At 34.0% G+C, this 24,231-nt stretch overlaps 1 protein-coding gene across 4 annotated transcripts; it reads left to right on the plus strand.

Moving 5' to 3' along the window:
• Positions 1-24,064, plus strand: UPF3A (UPF3A regulator of nonsense mediated mRNA decay). Of its 4 annotated transcripts, none has more exons than XM_031958765.1 (10): positions 2-375; positions 3,349-3,455; positions 5,724-5,830; positions 6,650-6,748; positions 6,853-6,963; positions 11,306-11,361; positions 11,453-11,611; positions 15,219-15,379; positions 17,679-17,753; positions 21,921-24,064. In XM_031958765.1, exons 1-10 carry the CDS (start codon positions 70-72, stop codon positions 22,147-22,149), a joined length of 1,410 nt encoding a protein of 469 aa, XP_031814625.1. In that variant the 5' UTR covers positions 2-69; the 3' UTR covers positions 22,150-24,064. The 4 variants fall into 4 exon arrangements, 3 of the variants coding, with proteins under 3 accessions (XP_031814625.1, XP_031814624.1, XP_031814623.1); XM_031958764.1 differs by having other exon boundaries at positions 4-375; positions 17,679-17,917; positions 21,921-22,182; XM_031958763.1 differs by having other exon boundaries at positions 5-375; positions 17,679-17,973.
• Positions 24,065-24,231: the final 167 nt, after the last annotated feature.

Below are 24,231 nucleotides of genomic sequence, written 5' to 3' on the forward strand. Positions count from 1 at the left end.
ATCTCGCGAGGCTTCTGGACACTCCCCGAACGGGCGGGAGAAAGACCCTGAGGCAGCGGCGGGTGCGTGATGCGGTCCGAGAAGGAGGCAGCCAGCGGGACCGGGGGCTCTGGCGTCGGCGGGGCCGGGCGGGGATCGGGCGGCAAGGAGAAGCCGCCATTGCCGCCGCCACCACCGCCTCCGCCTCCACCCCTCCCACCACCGCCCGCATCTTCCCGTGGAGGGACAGCGATGGAGATACAGTTCAGCCGCGAGTCTCCCCGGCGCGAAGTGGAGACGCCGCCGACCGCCGTCTCGGCCTCGGGCTGTGGGGGTGGCGGAAGCAGCGGCGGCGGCAGCAAGCCGCGGGAGGAGAAGAAAACGGTCCTGAGCAAGGTCGGGGGGGGGGGGGGAATGCCGGGGGGGGGGGGGGAAAGGAGGTGCGCGGCCTGGGGTCGGCGGGGAAGGGTCTAGTAGTGGGGGAAGGGAGCATGCGGAGGCGGGCGCGAGGACCTGCGACCCGGGAGGAAGGAGGAAAGGAGAGCGAGAGGGCGAGCGAGCTTTCAGGACCCGGGAGAGCGCCCCGGACTCAGGCGACAGTGGAGGAGGGGCAGGCAAGGAGTGGGGGCACAGCCCAGCTCCAGCCACAGCCAGAGAATCGAGCAGAAAAGGGTGCAAATAGAGGAGCGGGGAGGGGGGTGGGGGGTGGATTAGAGAAACTGGTCTTTAGACTGACCCAGCGTAAATGGCATTTTTTTGTCCTTCATGTCCACTGAGAGGTCTCATGCATGTAAAGAAGTAAATTGTCCCCAGAAATGGGAGGGAGCCAGAAGCTGGGAACCACGGGCATTTAAATCCTTTTCTGCTTTTCTTCATAAATTTTCCTCCTCCCTTAGAGCAAGATGGAACTCGAGACTTTTTTTTTTCCTTTTTGCTTCTAATTTGGCTTTTAAAAAAAAAATGGAATATTATCCTTTGCTGCAGCATTGTAGAAATCGGTCCGTCCCTCTTTTCCTTCCCTTTTAACCCCCTTCATCCAGCAACTTATTGAACTAGTCCTGGGTCTGGGGACACAAAGAGTATAAAAAGAAAATATGCAGTCTGCCCTCTGGGAGGCAGGATTGTTCTGTACCCTGAATATCTCCGTTCCAAGCTGACATCATACTAGTAGTAATTACTTGCCAGTTGACTGTAAGCTACTAGAAGGCAACTCTTGTTTCTTTTTTGGCTTTGTATAACCAACATTTAGCACTGTAATTTGCACATAGGAAAAGCTTAATAGTGAATGTTTCTTGGTTGATTAAATAAGAAGCTCCTACTGCAACAAATTTTAAACAGTCAGATGCAAGGAATTCCCATCTCCAGTGAAAAATAAGAAAGTTCTTATTGTTAAATTGTGCTTTGGAAGGCTGGCAGAGAGTTTATACTCTAAAACCAAAATGTGATGAAGGAAACTAATTTAATCTGAATGTTGGTAAAGGAAGCAAAGCTATAAGTAACAGCATAATTTGGGAATAAATTTTAAATTGATAAAATGAACACTGTAAAACAGACCTACTATTGTGAAGAAAACCATACCTGAAAAATGGTTAATACATGCAACTGAGAATTAAAAAAAAAAATGTTAATGATGACACAGGTAATGAAGAATATACCACAGAGAATCAAAGTAATTTCTTCATATGTGAGAAAAATTTTCAATATAGTCTGGCTAGGAAAAAACAAACAATATTTCAGAGTTGGAAAGGACTCTCTGGGTAGAGTTAAATCACACCTTACATGTGTGACAAATCCTTATCTAGGAAAAAGCTTGAAGATCTCTACTACCTCCCAAGGTAGTCATCCTATTTTTGAATGACTATAAATGTTCCAAAGCTTCATCCAGCTAAATCTGCCAAACTCCTACTTCTCTTTGCTTCTGCCTTCTGGGCTCCAACAGAAGAAATTTCCTCTTCCACAAAATAACTCTTCTAACACTTGAAGACTAAGCTATCCTACCTAAGCTATATATTCTAAGTCCTGTTCTATAGGCTAGTTAGCTTTCATCCCTTCCAGTAAACCACCTATTTAATTATTTCTCATCCCCTCACCATCTTGATCATTCTCTTAAACACTGTAAGTTGTCATTGTTCTTAAAATACCAGAGACTGAATACTATTCCAGATTTATTATAATCAGGGGGAGGGTACCACGGATAGACATCTTCCTTGTTTTCAGGCAGCCTTGAATCATATTGAACAGTCTATATATATTCATCTTAGCAAAAGGAGCATGTCAAAATTCTTCACCTAAATCTAGTTATCAACAAATATGCTTTTAATTTGATTGTTTGTTTTACTAGTCACTTTTTCCTACTTCCAAAACATAACACAAAATAAATTTAGAGTACAGAGAATGACAATTGTTTGTTCAAATAATTAATGTATAGTATTGGGGGGTGGCACCTTTCAAAATAATCTTTGATTCAGAGATTAAAAGCATCAAAGGATCTTTGACAAATTAATCCAACTCTCTGGGCCAAAGTTACTTCATCATTAAAATAAGGGGATGGAACTAGATGACCTCAGAGGTCACATAGTTTGAAATCTATGATGCTATGACCCTGTAAAGAGCTTGAGTCAAATGGAAAGTGAATAACATTTTTATATATCTTCTTCCCAAACAAATGGAAAATCTAAATGACTTAAAAACACCATTGAGAATTAAGTACTCTTAAATTTTTTCTGATTCAGTGATATTTTGTGGAAATATTTGTAGTCAATTTCAGTCTGTACCTATTAAGCATAATAAAACTGTTAGAGGCAATGTGGAGTGGATCATAGGATGCTGAGTTTAAAGTCTGAAAAATTTTGCTTCAAATCCTATTTCTAATACTCGGGAGTTAAATATCCCTGAACAAGTCATTTAAACTCCCTACTGTTTTGTAGACATAAGCATAGATCTTTTAGGTTATTTTTGTGTGCTAATCTTTTACAGGACCTTCCTTAAAAATCTTTATCTTTTCTATAATGAAAAAGTTATAAATAGATTTCATTTCCTGAGGAGACATCTGAATCTTACTAAACAGTGAAATGTTTGAAGCAACATCATTAACAAATTTTGAATATTAAAGGCCTACCTGCTTTTTATCTTTTAATATGGTCTTCATTCTTTCCTAGAGAGACAGACAGACTGTGTGTGTGTGTGTGTGTGTGTGTGTGTGTGTGTGTGTGTGTGTGTGTGTATGAGAGAGCAAGAGAGAAAGATCTTTGATTAACACATTCTAGGTAAAAGTTGAAACTGAATATATTTTATACAGGGAATAGGATGTAGATGACACTTAGGAAAAAAGGATAATATCTGTTTTTTCGGTTTTTTTCTATTTTTCAGGTAGTTATTCGTCGACTTCCTCCCAGTTTAACCAAGGAACAGCTAGAGGAACAGTTGCATCCACTTCCTGCTCATGATTACTTTGAATTTTGCACAGCTGATCCCAGGTGAGGATACTGTTTTTTAGCATGAAGAGGCCCAGCAGTATTTATTGTCTAGTGATGAACAGTTATATAGATAACAAAACAATTTTTTTTCCCTTCATATCTGTTCACAGTTCATCACATATATTTTCTGTATAAATTATCATTCTAAATTAGTAACAATTTTTAAAATGTATTCATATATATCACTAGATAGCAATTTGTTTCAAATGTCTCAGAAAACATGGAATGAAGTCTACTATTAGTGACTAAAAACAAGTGTACGCTTGCTAAAATTGCTTTTTTTTTTTTCCTTTAGTGTTGTGAGTTCCCTCCTAAACTTGTTGTTGTTTCAAAAGCAAACCATCACTAAATGGACATTAAATTTTCTCTGGGAAAATTATGGAATATTGATCTCTTGTACTTTGAAAGAAAAAGAGTACAGTTGTATTTTTAAATTATAATTTTCTAAAATTTTAAGTGAACTTTTTAATTTTATGAACCTTTTCATGTGACTGTTCCTCAGAAATTGATACAAATTGATATTTTAGTTTCTGAATTTAAGAAAGAAACTTTAAAGTAGCAAATTGGTACAAACTTCAAGTGATTCTCCAGAAGCAGCATGATACAAAATGTCCAGTGATTCCCAACTGGGGCCATCACTATAGATTTGTGCTTTTTTTGTGACAAGAGAAACATCAGTGGAATTTTGAATAATTTTGAATGGTCAAACATAAAAAAGCAATCTATAAATTCCAGTATATGTAAGAACATAAGGGTTCATTAATCCCAGAATTTAATTTTGACAAAAGTATCAAGGGAAATCTTGGGAGAGGGGTGTGATTATTCTCCTTTGGATCATATGCAGAGGCCAGAGGTTCTCTCTAAATATCCTAGATTCCCTTGGGAATTTTTATTAATATATTCACTTAACTCCTTTTGAATATTTTATTTTTTAGAATATCAAGTTCCATAAATCTATTGTTCATTGTGTAAAGTAGGCTTCTTATTTATCTTACCTTGCTCCTCTTAGTTTAATATCCTGGATTTTGTTAAACTACCATTTGTGTTTACAACCTGAAGATTCCTAATCCCTTAAGCATGTTTTAATATAATATCTTGATTCTCAATCATTTAATTGTACACTATGGATATTTTCTTGCTCTATTATTTTTTGTTGTTGTTGATGTATGGCAGTGAGAACTGCTGATGTTACTCCAGATGAAGACTCACTCTGGAATTAATTTTTAAGTCTAGAATAATGTTTTATTTCCAATTTCTCTCTAGCACCTAGTTTTGCACTTAGCATAGACTCTTAGTTGTGATTTGCAATAAAGTATTGCATTTATACTTTATATATTGATGTCTTCAACCTGATTTATCTATCTCTCACTAGGAAAATAGGCTACAGAACAGTCCTTTGATAGTATAATAAATATCTCAATTGAGGCTTGCGTATTTCCTGAGGATATCATTTCTTTTTACCTTGAAAGGAGAGGTTATCATTTAAATTTGAATCAAAAAAATTAATTGATTTGGGTTGCTCTTGCTTTCTCAAACATTTAATCTTTTGGGTAATTAATACTAAGAACACTCAAGAACTGTGATTTCATTTCTATCCATTTTCCTTTATCTTCTCCTAAATTAACATTTGGATTTCTTAAAAATTGAATGGCTGTATTATGTGATCAAGAATCTAAAATCATTTGAGCTGTCATCATCTAATTCAGCTTCTTCATTTTCCAGAAGAGGAAGACTAGCCCTAAAAGGTTAAGTAATTGACCAAGGGTTAAGTACCACTAGTCAGGGGGAAAGCTAGAGTAAAACAGAGCTTGCTTATGTCATGTACCCCCATTAAAACATGATAATCTGAATATTTGGTAGAATGGCACTTAGAACAAATTTTAAATCCATTCATAGGTTCACTATTCTTGGTTTCATCAATGTGAATAGGGATTTATTAGATGAAATAAATAAAAAAATGTTTGTAAGAATTATGGAGAAAAATAATAATGTGTTTTTTACTACCTCAGTTTGAGATGGTATGTTAGATTTATATAATTGTATTAAGATATAATCATAACGTTTAATTTTTAAGTTGTTTTTTCTAACACCACCAAAAGACTAAATTTTTTTTTTAATTTAGAGAGAAGATTTTTTTCCATGAAAATTCTGCTTATTACATTCATCAAAGAGATATGAATTAGGTCAAGATTATTGTTGCCATGAATCTTTTTTCTTATTTTTTGACTATTGTACCCTAATTAATTATACTATTATTTCTTTTTTCAGTCTTTATCCTCATCTTTACTCAAGAGCATATATTAATTTTCGAAATCCTGATGACATCCTTCTTTTTAGAGATCGTTTTGATGGCTATGTCTTCATTGATAGTAAAGGTTAGATGGCTAACATTTTTGGATTTATTACAAATTTTAAATTTATAAATGGTTCATGTAAATAATTTTGATGAAAATGCTACTATAAAAGTAGTTATTATATAATTTTTTACTTAATTGCCATCCAAAATGTTGAACAGTAATTTTGATAAATTTAATTAATTAATTATATTGTATAATTAATTTTGTTTGTGTGATAATACTAACCATATTGTAGTATTTGGTATTTATTTATTTCTCCAGTACTTTATCTGGTATTATTCAAGAATGGCATTTCTCATAACTGAATTTTCTGGATAATTGAAAAAAAACAAATTATAAATATTTTGAATATAAATCTTAGTTAAATGTATACTTTTCCTTTTTTGGTAAGCATCAATATTAAAAATAATTTAATTTTTTGTGTGTGATTAGGAATCATGACAACCAGCTCTGTTGCAATATAGTGAGAACCTTTGAGGCAATTGAAACTTGCAGAGCTGTTTGCCCCTGTATAAAAAAATAGTAGGATGTTGTATTTATTGTGTTCTTGTGTCTATTTTCTGTAGATTTTCTTTCTTTTTCTTTGCTCTCAGGCCATTTCATATGTATTCATATATTTCAAATTTACTAAAAGTGATATATGAATAGACCAGAAGCCATTTTAAGGAGTGATGATAAAAGTATCATTGTCATACAATTATCACTTTTTACTTAATTCCTATCATTTAAGTAGGTGGTTAATTTTCCTCACAAATAGAGTTTCATGTTTTTAAAAAGACATTTGGCGTAATGTTTTAAAAAACCAAAACAACAGAACTGTGGTATTTGCTCCCTAAGGTCTGGAATATCCTGCTGTAGTAGAATTTGCTCCATTCCAAAAGATTTCCAAAAAGAAATTAAAGAAAAAAGATGCCAAAGCAGGGAGCATTGAAGAAGGTAATCTTATTTTAAAGAATACTCAATTAAAAATACACTCAATGTAATTATCTGCTAGCATCTGTCAAGTTTCTGGGAAATAATTTTTTTTTCCTTATTTACAGATCCAGAATATAGGAAGTTTCTAGAAACCTATTGTGTTGAGGAGGAGAAAATAAGTGCCAATCCTGAAACTCTTTTGGGAGAGATTGAGGCAAAGACACGGGAACTCATTGGTCTGTTTTGCTTGCTTCTTTCCCCTTTCCCTTTCTCCCTTTTACACAGATTTTGGGAAAATAAAAACATTGTTGAGTTGAAGGCAATTAAGCAATTAGTGACTATGAAAGGTTGTCAGCTTGAAAAATCTTACAGTATGAAAAATACATGAATTTTCATTGACAAATAGTAGAAAAAGTAGTGGTTCCAAATGAATGTTTTTTTTAGGCCTTTTAAATTCCTATTCTTAGGCAATTTTTTTTTCCTGCAAGAGGAAAAATAAAATGTTTATCTTATCTAAATCAATGCCCTTCATGTTTAATCTCTATTGGATTTGCTGTCTATAGTAGGGGGGTGGGAAGGAAGGAGGAAGAAAAACTTGGAACACAAGATTTTGCAAAGGTGAATGTTGAAAACTTATCTTTGCATGTATTTAGAAAAATAAAAAACTATTAAAATCAGTGCCCTTTGAAATGAGAGTAATCACAGTAGACTTTTACTGAAAAAAGTTTTAACTCAAAAGTTTTAACACTTGCTATTATGCATTTTTTTAGAAGAGATCCATTGGTCAAGCCTAGTGAGGAGTAGCATTAATCATTACTAAAGATTCTGATTTGACTACCTCTTTTGCCTTTACTATTGTAAGCTTGCAGTGTTAGGATGCTCTTGGTAGCATCCTCATTTAGTGAGGAAAAAGAGGATTCTTAATCTTTTTTTGTGTTGCAGACTTCTTTGGCACTTGGGTGAAATCTAGGAGCTTTTCTCAGAATGCTTTTAAAGTAATTAAAAGAAATGCTAAATTTAAATTAGAGGGTAATGGAAATAATGGTGTAATTATTTTCCCATCTGGGTTTACATAACCTCTGAAATCTTTCCATAGACCCAATGGAAGATCCTTGGATTCTAGGTTAAAAATCCCTGACTTAGAGTCATGTGCCCTTAAAATATAGGAACAATATGCTTCCAATTATTTTTCAGGCTTGCCATTTAATAATGCATATATAGTTCTCTTGTATCTAAAAATCTTCAAGTAACTGTTTATAATTTCTTATTAATGTTATTTGTTAATGAGATTTAAACCTAACAATAATGACTTGTCTTTTTTCCATTAAAACAAAACTGACTAATAGCATTCGGATCTTCCTTTTGGTACTAGAAATGAATATAATTTCAGTGTATCTTTTCGTTATCTTTATCTTCTTACACAAATCTCTTTCAGTTTAATTATAAAAGTTGTTGATCTGCTTTCTGTGTATTTGGCATTGTATTGATCCAATATGAATTTGCAACCAGTCTATCCCAAGGTAAAGGACAGTCAGTTAATGGCAAATAAAAAGGCCTATCAAAAACTAGAACCTTATAAGAAAAATTTCTCATGCTGGGGAGTAAGACTGAGTCATTGGTTGAGAATCAGAGGTTCTTAGGTAATTTGTACCATCCTCAATATAACATCAAATGAGTTACTATATGTAAAATATTCTGTAAATACTCTGTAAATATTCTGTAAAAATTGCTGTATATATGCTGGTGATGATAGTTATTTTTATTGACTGTGATCATGAAATTGAAATAGAATATTTTTTAGAGACTAATAATAATTTATGGAAGAGGGGAGATTGTAGATGTTAAGTGTCATTTAATTTATGAAGAAGTGACCAAAAGAGTTCTATCTTAGATTTAAAATTATTTTTTTTAACATTTCAGTAATTCTGTGTATGACCTAGGTAAAATGATCCCCAGTTTTGAAACTTGAAATTAAAGAAAGTCCTAAATACAAATGCTTATCTTCCATTCACTTAAGAATTACTCTTTTCTCCCTCTCCGTTTCAGAATCAGACTTTTCACCTCACTGTATTTTGGCATTTGTTCTCATTTGAACTTTTTCAGGAACTTGGCAAAATTGGCTTAAAGAATTGGGAAATATTAGGAAATTTAGATGTTAGTTAATTATGACATTAATTAATTTAGTCACTGTTAATGAAAATATTTGGATAGTCTCCCCATGTTAGAATAAAGTATCAAGAGAAGTGAACAGAGGGGCATTATTTGAGTTTTTGCTAATAGAATATTTTAGACTTGGATGAAGATGTAATTGAAATAGAACTATCTTTTAAATACATGTAAGAAAATTAGTTCAAATTATAAATTTGAAACTTTTGAAATATGTATTGGAACATGATTCACTATAATTTATAGTAGTTTTAATTGGCTGTATGTTTGAAAAATTCTAAAAGGAAAGCAAACAAAAACTATTTGTAAAGACCTTTTACTTTTCATTTCTTCCTGTCTATTCTTAAAATATCGCTTTAGATGGGGTGGATCACGTAAAAGAGATTATAAGCTTTAATACTTTAATTCTTGTTTCATTTTTTACTCCAGTGCTATTTTGAGATGATTTTGTTTCTTTTAAATCAGGTGAAATCCATTAACATTATTAATTTCACATACATACATACATATATATGCACATATACACATACCTTTAATAGAATTGGAGTATAAGTAATCTCTCTGTTATCTTTTTGCTACATATTTAAATATGGAATTTAATTTTACTGTAGATTGTTCCTTTTTTCTTAAGAAATTTTTATGACCAAGCATGATAATGTCACTATAATCATATTGGATAGCAATTAAATAGTAGCCAAGTCTCCTTCTCTTAGGCAATAAATGATGTAATCTCACAAATTTTATATGTGCATTGCAATAGAAAAAAAAAGTTTGATGGCCTGTGTATCGAAAACAATTTGGCATGTAAATCACAAAACAAAGCTAGATGGGTTGAAAGTCTTGGCCATATTAGCTTCATAAATCATATCCTGAAAAGAACTGGTCAGTCTTGACCCTATCACTTCTTTTTAAATAAGGTTCATTCAATTAGCTTTCTATTGGCTAACTGGTATGCGTGGGTGACCTTAGTCAACTTAATACATAGTCAGCCTGTAACTGAAAATATCAGAGTTGTTTTATGGTTTTCTGGGCCTCTGTAGGCCATGTGCCACCCATGAAATTTCAGGGAACACCAATACCCTAGTTAATATTTTATTTAATGTGTACATAATGTAGGAGTACCATATTTCTAATAGTGATTCTCCTGCTTGGCTAAGTGATACAGTGGATAGAATGCTGAATTTGAAGTCAGGAAGATGAGTTTAAATCCTGCCTTAGACACTCGGTAGCTTTGTAATCCTGAACAAGTCACTTACTTCTTTGTGCCTCAATTTCCTCACCTGTAAAATGACCCTAAAAACAGCATCTACCTAGGATTGTTGTGTAGGTCAGATGAGATACTATTTGTAAAAGCATGCTGCACATTTTAAAGCACTCTACAAATTCTAGCTGTTAGTACTTCCTCAAAAAGCCCAGTGGAGAATAGTTAGGAGATTTATATGCCAGAGTTGATCTGGGTGGCTAAGAGCAATTTGAAACCAGGGAATACCTGGGAAGGGCCTAAGCTACTTTAGAGACATTTTTCCATTTGGAGATCCCTGAGGCTAAGAAGACCCATTACAGAATTAATCTAAACAATTTTCCATATGATTTTACATGTCAAGAATTAAATTCTGCAGAGCACTGAGTCACACATTGTAATTTGAAACAAATACCTGTGATCCTACTATGCTGTGGATTTGTATCCCCTGACCTTCACCTAAACCAAATTAAATTCTACCTCTTGGGGTGAGGGCATGACATGTTTCCTGAGACATTCATTCCGTAGTGTTTGGTGCTTTGTGAGACACTACTGTCACTTAAAATCATTAAAAATATTTTTCAAGGTTGGATGAAATATTCTAAGGTGTGTGTTTTTAATGCAGTTTTTTATAACAGATTTGAGTCTGAGTTACTAGAATATACATTGCAAGGAATGTGTATGTACTAGATAATGAAATTGTTTATGCTACTTTTCTTTTGTTTAACAGAAAAAGAAGATTCCAGGGAGAAGAATAGATATAAGGAACAAATAAATATATTATTGCCTAAATGTGTCCTTAAAAAGTATATTATTAATAAACACAAGTGTCCAAATTGGATGTGTGTGTGTCTACACATACATGTGTGGAACAATTGAGATGTCAAATGCATTTTATTATATTTTGGTGGTATGTTAAAATAGCAAGAAGCTAATTATCAAATCATCATACCAAAATTCTGCTATCTCTACAATCAGAGATAATTACCATGATTGCTTGATCTAGTAGTAAATGCTTTTCAAAATTTGGAATGTAATCACTCTTGAGATAAAATTAATAGCACTGTTTAATGCTTATTTCATTTAAATATTAAAGCAAGTGCAAGTTTGTGTTTTTTTAAGACTACTTCTTTTAGGAGTTATGTACTACATCACAATTTTTTGTGTTTTAGCTAGAAGAACAACACCTCTTTTGGAATATATTAAAAATAGAAAATTAGAAAAGCAGGTAGGTTTGGTCTTTCATCTGATGAACAACCTTTCTGTTTCTGCTTACTTTTATTTGGACCATTTATAAAAACAATTCTCCACATCTTCAGAGAATTCGAGAAGAAAAAAGGGAAGAACGGAGGAGGCGGGAATTAGAAAAGAAACGCTTGAGAGAAGAAGAGAAAAGAAAACGTAGAGAAGAGGAAAGACGTAAGAGAAAAGAAGCTGAAAAACAAAAGAAAATTGCTGAGAAAGAGATAAGAATCAAGGTAATTTAGGCAGAAATCTTTTGAAGTTATTTCAAAAAAATAGATATTTGGCTAGTGCTTTGCAGTTTTCAAGGTGTTTCTCTGTGAATACTGATGACTTGTGGTAATTAATATACTGCTCCAAATTATTTTTATCAGTAGTTAGTAGCTAAGCACCTTGTTCCCCTTGTGACCATTGCCATACATATAAAAATAATTAGGATTAAGGATCTGTTTGTGGAACACTTTGCTTGCTGAAAAATGAACTGACTCACAAAAATCAGACTTTCAATCTTTACTTCATTAGAACTCTATTTTAACCAGCTGAGTAAGCCAATTTAAACTTTAGCTTAAGGAACTATATATGTCAAGTCAAGTTCATTGAACATTAACACTAATGGCCTTTTTTATTGCTAATCATTGTACTTAAGTATTTTTCCCCTTCCATTAGAACTAACTTTAATCTTTATACATTCCCCCAGTCAATAAGCACTTTTGACATCCTGTATGTACCTGACCTTGTATTAGCTATTGAAGGTAAGATATGGCAACCACTTTTATCCTCAAAAGTTTACATGCTAATGAGGAAGATCTCATAAAAAATATATACCGGATACATACAAATAGCTACAAGATGACACTGGTGGACTAGGCAGAAAGCACTCTCAACTGGAGGGACTAGGAAAAATATTCTTGTTACTTTGTACACAGTACATTTCACTTTGCATCAGTTCATGGAAGTCTTTCCAGATTTTCTGAGAGCATCTTGTTCATCATTTCTAATAGCACAATAGTATTGATCATAATTACAAACCATATTTGCCCCCAGAAAAGAGCTGCAATATTTTTTGTACATATCTGCTTTTTTTCTTTTAGGATATACACCCAGCAGTGGTAGTGTGCCTGCCTGTGTTCTAGTTCTAGACTGATCACAAGTACTTTTTTTTTTTTTTGCCCTGGACCATAAGGAGGACTACAGTTCCACTATGGTTACATACTGTAGTGTACCAGATCTGCAACCTAGAGCCAATTATGGCCAATAGAGTCTTTCCTCAGTACTAGCAAAGATAAACCTGTAATCTCCTTCTAGACCAGTTGTTCAACTCCCTTACCATCTCTTGGCTGAGAGCTCCAGAAGCCCCACTGCCACAGCTGATTCAGTAGTTCCAAGACCCATTCCTAGTTTGCTGAGGTCGGAGAGAGGCTGATGCAGTCTACCCTGAATAATACTTTACTCTCACCCAGGTGCTACAAACTTTCCTGTAGACATTCTAAGTTGTCTGTGGGTTAAGAGATCTGGAAATCACCACTGGTGCCACTGATTGAGTTGCCCCAAAACCTTCTCCTAGATATGTGGGGCTATGCTGGTACAGTTTGCACTCCACTCTCACCCTGTTGCAACAGACCTTTCTGCTTAACTTACAAGTTGTCTGGGGCTGGAAAATTATTTCATTCCATCTTTTTATGGGTTCTGATGCTCTAAAATTTTTTGGAGTCATTATTTAAAGTTATTTGGAGAGGTTTGGGGAGAGTTCAGATGATTCTCTGCCTTTGTTTCACTATTTAGGCATTGCCTAGCCCCCATTTCCCACCAGTCTGGCAAGAGCTTAAGAATTTCTGGTCTAAAAAGATTCACCAAAATATAATACTCCTTTTCTTGGCCTATAAATACAGAAATACAATTAGTTGGAGAGTAACTTGAGAAATATTTCAGTAGACTTTGAGTTCTATTTGACTACTTTCTTAACATTCCCCTTAGTCTTAGAAACTTTAGTATCATGAGTAAATACAGATTTTTAAAAAACTTTTGGGGGGAAAGAACTATGTAGGTTTTTTTTTTTTTAAGTTTTTTTTTTTCTTTTTTAAAGCTTTTTCAAAACATGCATGGATAATTCTTCAACATCAGCCCTTACAAAACCTTGTGTTCTAATTTTCCCCCCTTCCCCCATGCCCTCCCCTAGATAGTAAGTAGTCTAATACATGTTAAAACATGGTAGAAATATGTTAAATCCAATATATGCATATACATATTTATATCACTATCATGCTGCACAAGAAAAAAGAGAAGCAAAATAAAGTGCAAGCACACAACAACAAAAAAAGTGGGAATGTTATTTTGTGCTCCACATGCAGTTCCAACAGTCCTCTCTGGATGTAGATGGCTCTCTTCACTGAACAATTGGAACTGGTTTGAATCATTTCATTGTTGAAGAGAGCCACGTCCATCAGAATTGGTTGTCGTATAATCTTGTTGAAGTGGCAGCTTCTTGTACACCATTGTCTTGAATGATAGATACCAATTTATAGATGACAGCTAACCAAATGAGGTGGTATCATCTTAAAGGACAAGATTAGAATACAAAGTGGCATTGCAAGGTGAAGAAATAAATAGTATAAAACTCATTAGGGTTCCTTTCTCTAAGGATACCTCATTGAAGGGTTAGGTAGAAGATAAAATATATAGAATTACTATGGAAAAAAATATTGTTTTGCATAAATACAGCAGAGCAGAATTTTAGAGACTTAGTGCATCACAACCTGAAGTGAGTCATAGTGTGCTTTTGTCATATAAGTAAATCCAGAATTGTTGTTTATAAGTGGATGTATAAGAGCACATAGGAAACTAAAAATAATTTTAACCTGTACTCATTCTTTATTAATTCATTATGAGAATTCCCTAGGCAAAAAAAGAACTTGATAACATATTGGGAAAAGATTAAGGAATTAGAGAAGAGAAGGTAAAACAGTGACTTAAGAGTCTTCTTTTTCTGAACAGTCTATGACAAAGGATAGCAAGTTTTCATTTCTTCATTATATACAAGATATAAGTATAAATTGCAACTGGAGGTTTAGATTAATCTTATAGAGCAAATTCCTGAAGTAGATTATAGATTATATTTTAAAAGGTTGTGCACTTATTATTCCCTATTGATTTTGAAAAATAGCACTTTTTTTTTTTTTTTTTTTTGTGGGAATCATTCCTCAGATCAGAGACTGGGTCCTATATATTAATGTTATACATGTGTGCCATAGAGTATGTTAACTCATTCTATAAAAATTAATCCTTATATCACTTTCCTGGATTGCAACACAAAGTCTAGTCAACATGCAGAATTTAAAAACTATGTAGTTCTCTCCCCAAAAAAAAGTTTTTTAAAAATCTGAATTTACTCATGATACTAAAGTTTCTAATACTAAGGGCAAGGGGAATGTTAAGAAAGTTGTCAAATAGAACTCAGAGTTTAGTGAAATGTTTCTCAAGTTACTCTCCAACTATTGTATTTCTGTATTTATAGGCCAAGAAAAGGAGTATTATATTTTAGTGAATCTTTTTAGACCAGAAATTCTTAAGCTCTTTTGTGTCTTGTACGCTCTTGTCAGACTGGTGAAGCCTGTGGACCCTTTCTCAGAACTGTATTTTTAAATGCAGAAAATAAAATATATCTGATTACAAAGGAAACACTGATAACTAGGACAACTTTTCAAATAAAAATAAATGAATTTATTGTCCCCAAGTTAAAAACCTCTGTTAAAATGATGCTGTGACATCTAAAGTCTTGTGGGCTTAGTGGCTTTTTTTGGTGTTTTACTGTTTGGTTGATGTTTAAATATAGATATAATTTTTCAGCTTCTTAAAAAGCCTGAAAAGGGAGAGGAACCTGTAGCAGAAAAGCAAAAAGAAAAAGGAGAAGAAGCTGATATTGAAGAAGGAAAATGGGAAAAATCCTCCAGCTCTGGAAGCATAAAGTCCAAACCCTTAGAAAGTTCATTGAAGGAACTCAAGGAAAAGTGAGTCGCAATCACAACAAATCTGTGATTACAGTTATTTAATGATATGAAGTTATCTTTTGGCAGATTATAACAGTCACAAAAATGAGAATTCTAATATGTGTACCCATGCTTCCATTTTGTAATGTTTTTATTATATATCATTTAAATCCCTTGGGAACAACAATCCTAATGGAATAGTGGTCTTTTTAATTGCGCCATTCTAATGTGCCTCCAGACAATAAAAATATTATATTGTAGAATAATGGTTCCCATACTTTAGCTTCTGGAGTCTTGGGGAGGTCAAATATTATCATAAGAGCCCTGCAAATCCGTACTGCAGGAAGTATTGCCATTTTGATCTTTATTAGCTCCCATAAATTATGCAGCATGACTCAATAATAAATATTTTTATGTGTTACTATTTTGGAAATGTATATAGATACTTAGAATACAAATTCACTCACATGGTACTGAATTGAATAATTTTTTTGTTCTCCTGTGTTAATCCATAGATTCTAAAAATTTTCAAAAGGATTGGGAATTGCTGCCATAGAAAATAACATTGATAATATAAAAATCACCATTCTTAAGTGGTTTTTATGTTAAGAATAATGCATTGAAGGTTAGCTTTTCATTGCTTATAACACAGTGGTTTGGCTTCAAAACCAGTACTTATGTGATCAGTGTGCTCTCATTGAAATTCTAAGAATATTTGAATTCTTGACCTTGGAGACTATGGTATAGTATATAGAACTTCTACATGGTACATAGAAGGGTACTGGAGATCTAAGTCTAAGATTCTTTTTTCCACTTAATTATACAGCTTAAACAAGAAGCCTAATATGTTTTTATCTTAAAAAAAAAAAAAAAAAATGAGTGGACTAGATCTTATGAACTGAAATTCCATTTCTGTGACCTTTTCTACCTACTTATTTTAAATAACTGTTTCTGGAAGTTAATGAGATATTGTTTATGGACTTTTAAAATGGAGATACTTTTCCTTTTGTAGACGTGTTTAAATTTCATTAGTATAATGTTTGAATGTTAAAACAAGAACAGAGCTGTGCTGTAAGTTTTAATGCTTTTCATATTTTAAAAATGAAACGTATTTTTAGTTTGAAAATATTTGATAGCAGTTACCTTTTACAATACAAAAATTATGTGTTATTTTTAATATGCTTATCCTGAGAAATAACCTTTTAATATACTCATTATGGTATAAGTAACAGGCCAAAATTACATTGTAAAGTCAGTGCTAGAGACAAAATTAGGATTTGTCTACTGACTTCCATTTCCTACTGTTACATAGTAAAGTTGTGGAACAACTACGGATAGGAATGGATATGCCTGGGTTCCTTTCTTACAACACAACTGAATTCATCACATTCTCTATTATATACTATAATATTCAAGGCTTTCTTGGCCTTCCCCCTCCCCCCGCCCCCCCCCAAATAGCACTTATAGCTCTATAGCATCTGTACTTTAAGTTCTTTTATCTAAAAACAAAACAATGACTACGCTGGAGCTACTGGGACTTTGTCACAGGAAACTGAAACTTGACATATATCCTCTCATTCCAGGCAGCCACCCCTGACACTGCCCTTTTCTGGCATCCCTGGAACAGCTCCAGATCAGAGTTTTGTCAGAGATAAAAAACAAGAACCTCCTAAGTTCCTCTTTGGCTGCAGCCCCTATTATATGAGGGGAAAGCAAGACCACAGCAGTTTGAATCAGGTTGAGGTTGCCAGCTCCAAAGAATTAGAGACCATAGTATTGCAGGGGGGAAGGGAATAGAGAGAAGGGGTTAACAGCATCTTTTCCTTGTCGCTTGCTGGGGTTTGCATGTGCCCACAACCCCAGGCACCTGTCCCTCACTTGTTGGTGATGAGGGGCCCGGGCCCCTTGTAGCTCTGTTGTATAGCAGCAGATTGGTCATGGATTAACATGGAAAGGGACACAGAGATCATCTAGCTAAGCTCTTCACTTTACAGATGAAGAAAGTGAGGCCCTCTGGCATCGCAGGAGAGATTGAAAGCAGGTCCTCTGGCTCCGTCATGTTGTCTTATGTCTGCTTGAGTGGCTAGTTCCTCATTGATGCCAAAATTAATGCAAGTCTTCTTATTGGGAGATCATTCACAATGGCAAGTAGGAAATGTGAGATAAATGTCTTGGTATAAAGTAGTCCATGGAGTGAAATGGTTTAAAGAACAAGCAGCAGAATGATTTTTATACATAGATAAATTGCACTTGCTTCAGTTTCATGAAAAATTCAGATGTCTTTGGCTAAACTTCTACTAATTTTGTTACTAAACCTCAGGTCACAAAATGACAGTGATAAAGAACAAAGGGATATGGATAGAAGATTTCGAGAAAAAGAACCTGAAAGACAAAGGTATCGCTTGGACGATGGCAGAAAACATAGAACTCATTATGAGTTTGACAAGTTTTTGAGAAGGAATGAAGACGAGCTGAAATGGGGGAAAGGATACAACCAAGACAGAGGGAAGAAAGGGAACCACAACTACAGCTTCACTGTGGAGGCAGTAGACAAACTGGGTAAAGAGGACAAGTGTGATGACATGGCATCCAAAAAGGAGCGCATAAGAAATAAGGTTCTTTTATTCATTTAGGATAATCTTTCATTTCTAAAACTATACTTCAAGATCAATGGTTTTTACTTTTGTAATCTAAAACAATCTTTTCCAGCATTTGTTCTTTGTTTAAATGGTGTTTTAAAAAAAACTAACAAGTTTACTTTAAAGGAAGAAGAAAAGAAGAAAACTAGCTTTGCTTTTGATTCTCTCTGTTCTTTTTTCCTCCCTTTATTTTTTGGTTTTCAGCACACACCAAATCTTTAGCTTAGAACATTATTCTAGGGAACAAAGTGTTTTGAGTATTTAAGAAGTAATCACTAGAGCAATTAGCAGTATTCACTAAAGGATTGTAACTGTTGAAGTATAAACTAAGCCAACAAAATCTGTTCTAATAGAGTCCTAATTATTCATTAATAAAAGGTTTCCTTTAGTATGAAACCACACATTTAGGGCATTCAGTGAACCATTAGTCAAATGAGAATATTATCCTCTAGTATAATAAGGAACCATAATTGACATTTCATTAATTGATATATATTATTACTACTATAAAGATTATTTAAAAAAAAAAATTGAACTAAGAATCCAAGAGCAAAATCTGCATAGCCAGTGTAAAGCATAGGATTAAAATATTTTTCCTCTTCTAATTAATTAGCTCACTTCTGTGATTGACACTGAGTATGTGTGTCTAATGTTAAGTTCTGTACAGATTACTTTACAAAGTAAGTAGGGCCTAACAATCTATAAGAAGTTTACAACTTATAAAATTATGAATGTCACAGATATTTGGATATAATACTAAATTATGGAAAAGAAGTTAGAGATAATTAAATGAAATCTACTTCTCATACTAATTATTCTTGCTCTTTTCTCCAAAATAACTTTACTGAATTGGTGAAATTAACGAGATGCTATTTAATTCACCTAATTTACTTATTTTCTCATGGCAGTAGAAGCTGAGGTAAAATGAAAAGGTATCCAAGGGCATAGTTCATATGCAGATCAAATAATCAGACTCAAAAGAATTGTTGCCTATAAGAACATGTATACAACGCTATGAAACACCCAAAACCTCACCATGAACTAGAATGTATTACATGCCTGGATTACATCCTGAATTTCTACAGTGTGCACTAACTGACCTTGAAGAATATATAGAAACAAGGCCAAAAACATTTCTTGTTAGAAAGATCTTCTCTTACATGTTCTGTTGAAACATCACTAAGAATTAGATTGTTCTTGTAGAAACTATTATTTTCTAGTAGAATATTTGGTACGTATATTTTAGTTATTTTGGTATACATTGTTTTCTCAACCAACCTTGTAAAATAAAACCCAGGTATCTTTGCCTGCCATACCACAGAGAGGAGAGCACTGAACTTATACTCTCAGTATATCACCTTCTGCTCTCTTCCATCTCAAAAAATATTCCAGGCTCTGTACTATAGAATTATGTAATCATTGTGTTACATTCTCTTCCACAAATCCTTTGCTAACCCCACCTTTAGAGCTGATGAGTAAAGATAAAGCCCAAGGTGTATGGGTGACTGGTAAAGTAAATAAAAGCAGTGGAGAGTAAAAGTTCAGGATCCTGTTTGAAGCACAAAAATAATGGGGCTTAGTGGAGATTGAGTGGAGAAAGTTGCTTAAAGAGGGTTTTTCGATAGGTAATTAATGAAAAATAGGTTGTTTTTGTGCTATGCCTGGTATACCAATTTCAGGAAAACTTTATAGTATTTCCATGTGTCTTCTTATTAATGGGTTTCAGTTTGGAGTGGGGGGAGGAGTGGGATATGTTTTCTTAAAAGAAAAATTATTTGGTAGAGACTATATGAGGCATCTATATTTTTCTTTATGGTCTGCAAGCCATCAACACCAATGTAAAATAGTGGCTTACTTCATCTTATCTTTTTGTTTAGTATATACGAAGCTTAATTAACATGTACTATGATTTTTATAGCTGATTTACCTGTTTAACAATGTCCCAAGTAGTGATTATATTGGCTTTGAATTTTGTCCTTTATAAAAGAAAAGACCAGATGGAACACTGACCCCAGAGTCAGGAGGAGCTGAGTTCAAATCCAGTCTTGGACACTTAACACTCACTAGCTGTGAGACCCAGGGCAAGTCAGTTAACCCCAACTGCTTTGTTCCCCCTCCAAAAACAAAAAAAGAATAGACCCCAGTTTCAGATTTCAAAACTAATGCCCACAATGAATCAAAAGGCGTTGGTGGTTTCTTGCTGTAACAAAATTAATGATTCAACTACATGTAAAGTTCTTGTATTGGCTTGATTGAGAAAACAAATGTGCTCTTTGTACAATTCTGAATGCCATTTTTCTTTTACACTGTTGGTATAAGCAATTTTTTTAAAGCAATTCTATAATAGTAAGGTATTTACATAATTTCTGTTAGAGGAGCACGTAAATACTTCTGTGGATTAAATCTAATGATAATGTGATAGTAATAATAATACTTTGTATTTAATAGCCCCTTTCTAATGAGGATCTGAAATCATTTTACAAATGGTAAGTACAAGACCAATCATAGTATATATTTTGGATCTTATTTTGCATTCAGATCCATATATGAAATACTGAAAGAAAGAAACAGAACTACCAACAGTTCTTATTTACCTAGGCAAACTTAACCAATTTACAATTATATTTAAATTGAAATTAGTTTCTACTGCATGTAAAATAGCTAGAATGTTGGCTTCTTTACATTGAGGAATTTACATTCCTCTGGCACTGAATGGTTTAGAACTTCCTTCTCCCCACTATCTCCCATATTCTCCTTTTTGTTTAGGATTACAGCAAAAGAAGAGAGGATAAATTAGCCAGTCTGCATATTGCACTGAGTCTGTGCCACAACCTGTTGAACTGTCTCCCCAATCAAACACTTTAGGTAGTCTATAGATAGACCTGTACGAGACACAAAGGTAAGAGTACAGAGATTGCCAGGCTAATACAGTCTCAGGGCACCTTTTGCCAACCAGGAATATACACAGGTACGATATCTAACCATAGCAGCCATGTCAAACTCCTTGTACTTTGTCCCACCTACACATGGACAAAGAATGTGCTACATGTATCTTATTTGGGCTGTGAGTACCCTAACACAAAGCCATTCCACTCATGCCGTAAATAGAAAGTCATTTCTCCTTTTTTGATTAAAATATTCCCAGATAGAATTGTGTAAGCCACCTGTCCCATGTCTAGAGTTAAGAATTGTTCTCGTGCATAATTTTTAGCTTTCTTTCCTTTTATCATTAATGATCTTCTCTAGCCTTAAAACATTCTTTTCATAACTGTGCTATATATACCAGCTTTCTTCTTCTGTCTCCATTTATTTAATAAGATAATTGTGTATTTAGTGTTTTTATAAGAAGGAATCATTGATGTTGCACAGTATAGGTAATTAGAACTGAGCAATCCATATTGAAACTTTTGACAATTCATATTTAATAAAGGTTCTTGATTCATCGGTCAGTATCAGTTGGTTTGACCCTGAAAGAAGGACACTTGAAGAATGAATTGTAAGGATTGAAACCATAGTGAATGGTTGAATTTTTTTTTCCTCTCCAAGTAGGTGGAAAAATTCCATTACAAACTGAATTTTTTATGATAATGCTAATATTCTTCATAAATCATCCTTGATCTCAGTAATAGTATTTTCCTAGAGAACTATTTAACATCAGTTAAATATTATCTGCCCATATATTCATGGATTCATTTTTATCCCTTTTGAAATGTTTGGCTTCTAAGAAAAGTGTTTTTAAAAGCTAGATTTTTTTTTTTTGTCTGCAATTTTGTTTTTTATTTCCACAATTGATATGTTTTTTCATCATTTTTTCATCAAAGTATAAAAATGCAAAATGACATAATATCATACCTGCAAGTATCTCACTTTCAGGTGATGATTTCTTTCATGTAAATTCATTGTGTTCACTTCTTTCAATGCAGGACCGTCCAGCCATGCAGTTATACCAACCAGGGGCTCGCATTCGAACACGTACGGGCTCTACAAGTAAAACTCCTGACTGCACTGCAAAGTCATCTGAAGAGGCTTGTGATAGAAAAAGTGAGGCAGAGAATCCCGCAGGAGCTGCTTCTGAGAAGAGTGAAGAGGCAGAGTAAACATGCAAGGCAGATTTGTCGTGGTTATGAACAAATTTCATTCTTACGTAGTTAGAAAAGGGAACTAGAAATGATTCCAGGGAAATAAGCCAAAACCCATTTTTTAAAAAAAAGGCATCTAGTAAATCATTTTGAGTGAAAAGATGTACTTTTTGTCCAGTTCTGGACTGGTGTTTTCTTCAGTTTACTCTGCTAGTGTAAACTAGTATTTATTTAGCTAAAAGAGAGAAAATTATATCCTTCAGAAAATATTATGTCAAGAAAATGAAGAAAATTAGTGTTGCATCAGTTTGAAATCTGAGACACTTTAAATCTGTTCTGTGAATAACAATAACTTCATTGTTTGCACATTTGTGATAACATGACATGTTGATACCAGTACCTCATTGTGTTTGTGTTAGTTTTCTAAAAGTTCTAGTGTCGAGTAAGTGTGACACAGTTTCCAGTTCTCATATTGTTATGGAATTTGTAATTCAGCCACTTTTGCCTTTTATGTTGTAAATATAAGTTTTGACATTTACATTTTAAAACAAATCAGTCTAACAAATCTCAGCACTTCAACAGTATGCTATCTGATTTTATTTAAATTATTTTATGTTGGGGGCACTGACTTGAGATGATTTGATAGAAACTTATGAACACATATGTTCATGTTTTACCTATACTTTGGTTGTAGGACTTACCCAAAGTAATAAAATTGGGGGGAGGGAAGGATAGGGATCAGATATGGCTACTATATTAATTCATTTTGCCGTTTTTAGACATTTTTAATGCACTGTGTTTTTTTTCAATTGTCTAAAATTCTGAATTACAGTATTTTGACCTCTTAGCTGAATCTAAAGATGTTAGTTTACTTTTAGCACTGTGCATTGAATGTTTTATTAAATAACATTTTAGAGTTATAGATTTCAAAGTCCAATTATTGTATTTTTCAAGATATTTAATATAGCAAAATTGAAAATATGATTTCTCCTGTTTAAATTCATCAAATTTGAATTTTGAGTCCACTAATAAAATTTTAAAAATTAATTGTTATAAAATCCAACTACTGTAGGGAGTTAAATTTTAGGAAATTGATGACCTACAAAATGTGTAATCAGCATATATCAGAAAAGGCATAGAATATGTCATTTCCTTTGACTTTCCCTCTTATATACAGTTCCTAGACTTTTGGGTTACACTGGATAATATGTGATTATAGATGGAGAAGTGAAGTGTCCCAGTGATCCACCATTGGGGTAACAACCCTGGCAAACTGGAGGGTGCTTAGATAAAACTTTCTTAGGTCTTTCATGGTTCTGAGACACTTATATATGTGCAGAAGGTCTGTGCATGCAGGAAAGGGTGCTGCATTTGGAGTCACAGGACCTGGGTTCAAATTATTGCTCTTTTGTTTACTGTGTAAGCTCAAGACAAGTCACTTCACTTCTGTAGATTCACTTCCTTAGTTGTAAAGTATGATTGAATCAGTAAGGTAGTTCCAGGTCTAAGTCAGTGATACTGTGTTCTCTTGAAAATTGCAAAAACCAATAGCAAACCCCTAATTGGGTCAACCTAGGGATCCAGATGAAAAATGAAGTTCATAGTTTTCCTGCAGAAGAGACTAAGAGAAATTCCTTGATTCTTGGTCTCTACCTTTACCTCTCTAAATGCCCAGAAAGTGCATATCAGTGGATTTGGGTTTGACTTCTCTTGAGGAAGTGTGAGTACCCCCTGCCAAAATTGTTTTTAAGTGAAAGGTGCCTACTGAAGCGTGCCAAATAATAACAGCTATTTTTAAGACTTTTCTTTTTAGTAACCCTTCTTGTACATTCAAATACATTGTTTGGAAAGTAGCACACAGGACTTTTGAGAGAATCAAATGAGATCGTGAAAAAAAAGGCTTTAAGTGATTGTTCGGGGTCACATGACTGGTGACAGTATAATTCAGTTTTAAAGTCTTTATTTGTTGAATAAAACTTCTCAAATAATCTTTGTTTATATTATGTGTCACATAGTAAAAGTGCCCAAGAAAAATTTCTGGGTTTGTGGCAGTTCTAGTTTATCAGGGTTTGTCAGAACCAAAATTCCCAAAGGGGCCCCACGGCTATTTTGTCAGTGAACCAGACAGGTTTTATGTTCATTTAATTTAGGTTTC

Source organism: Sarcophilus harrisii, chromosome 3, assembly GCF_902635505.1.
Source record: "Sarcophilus harrisii chromosome 3, mSarHar1.11, whole genome shotgun sequence".
Classification (NCBI taxonomy): Eukaryota; Metazoa; Chordata; class Mammalia; order Dasyuromorphia; family Dasyuridae; genus Sarcophilus; species Sarcophilus harrisii.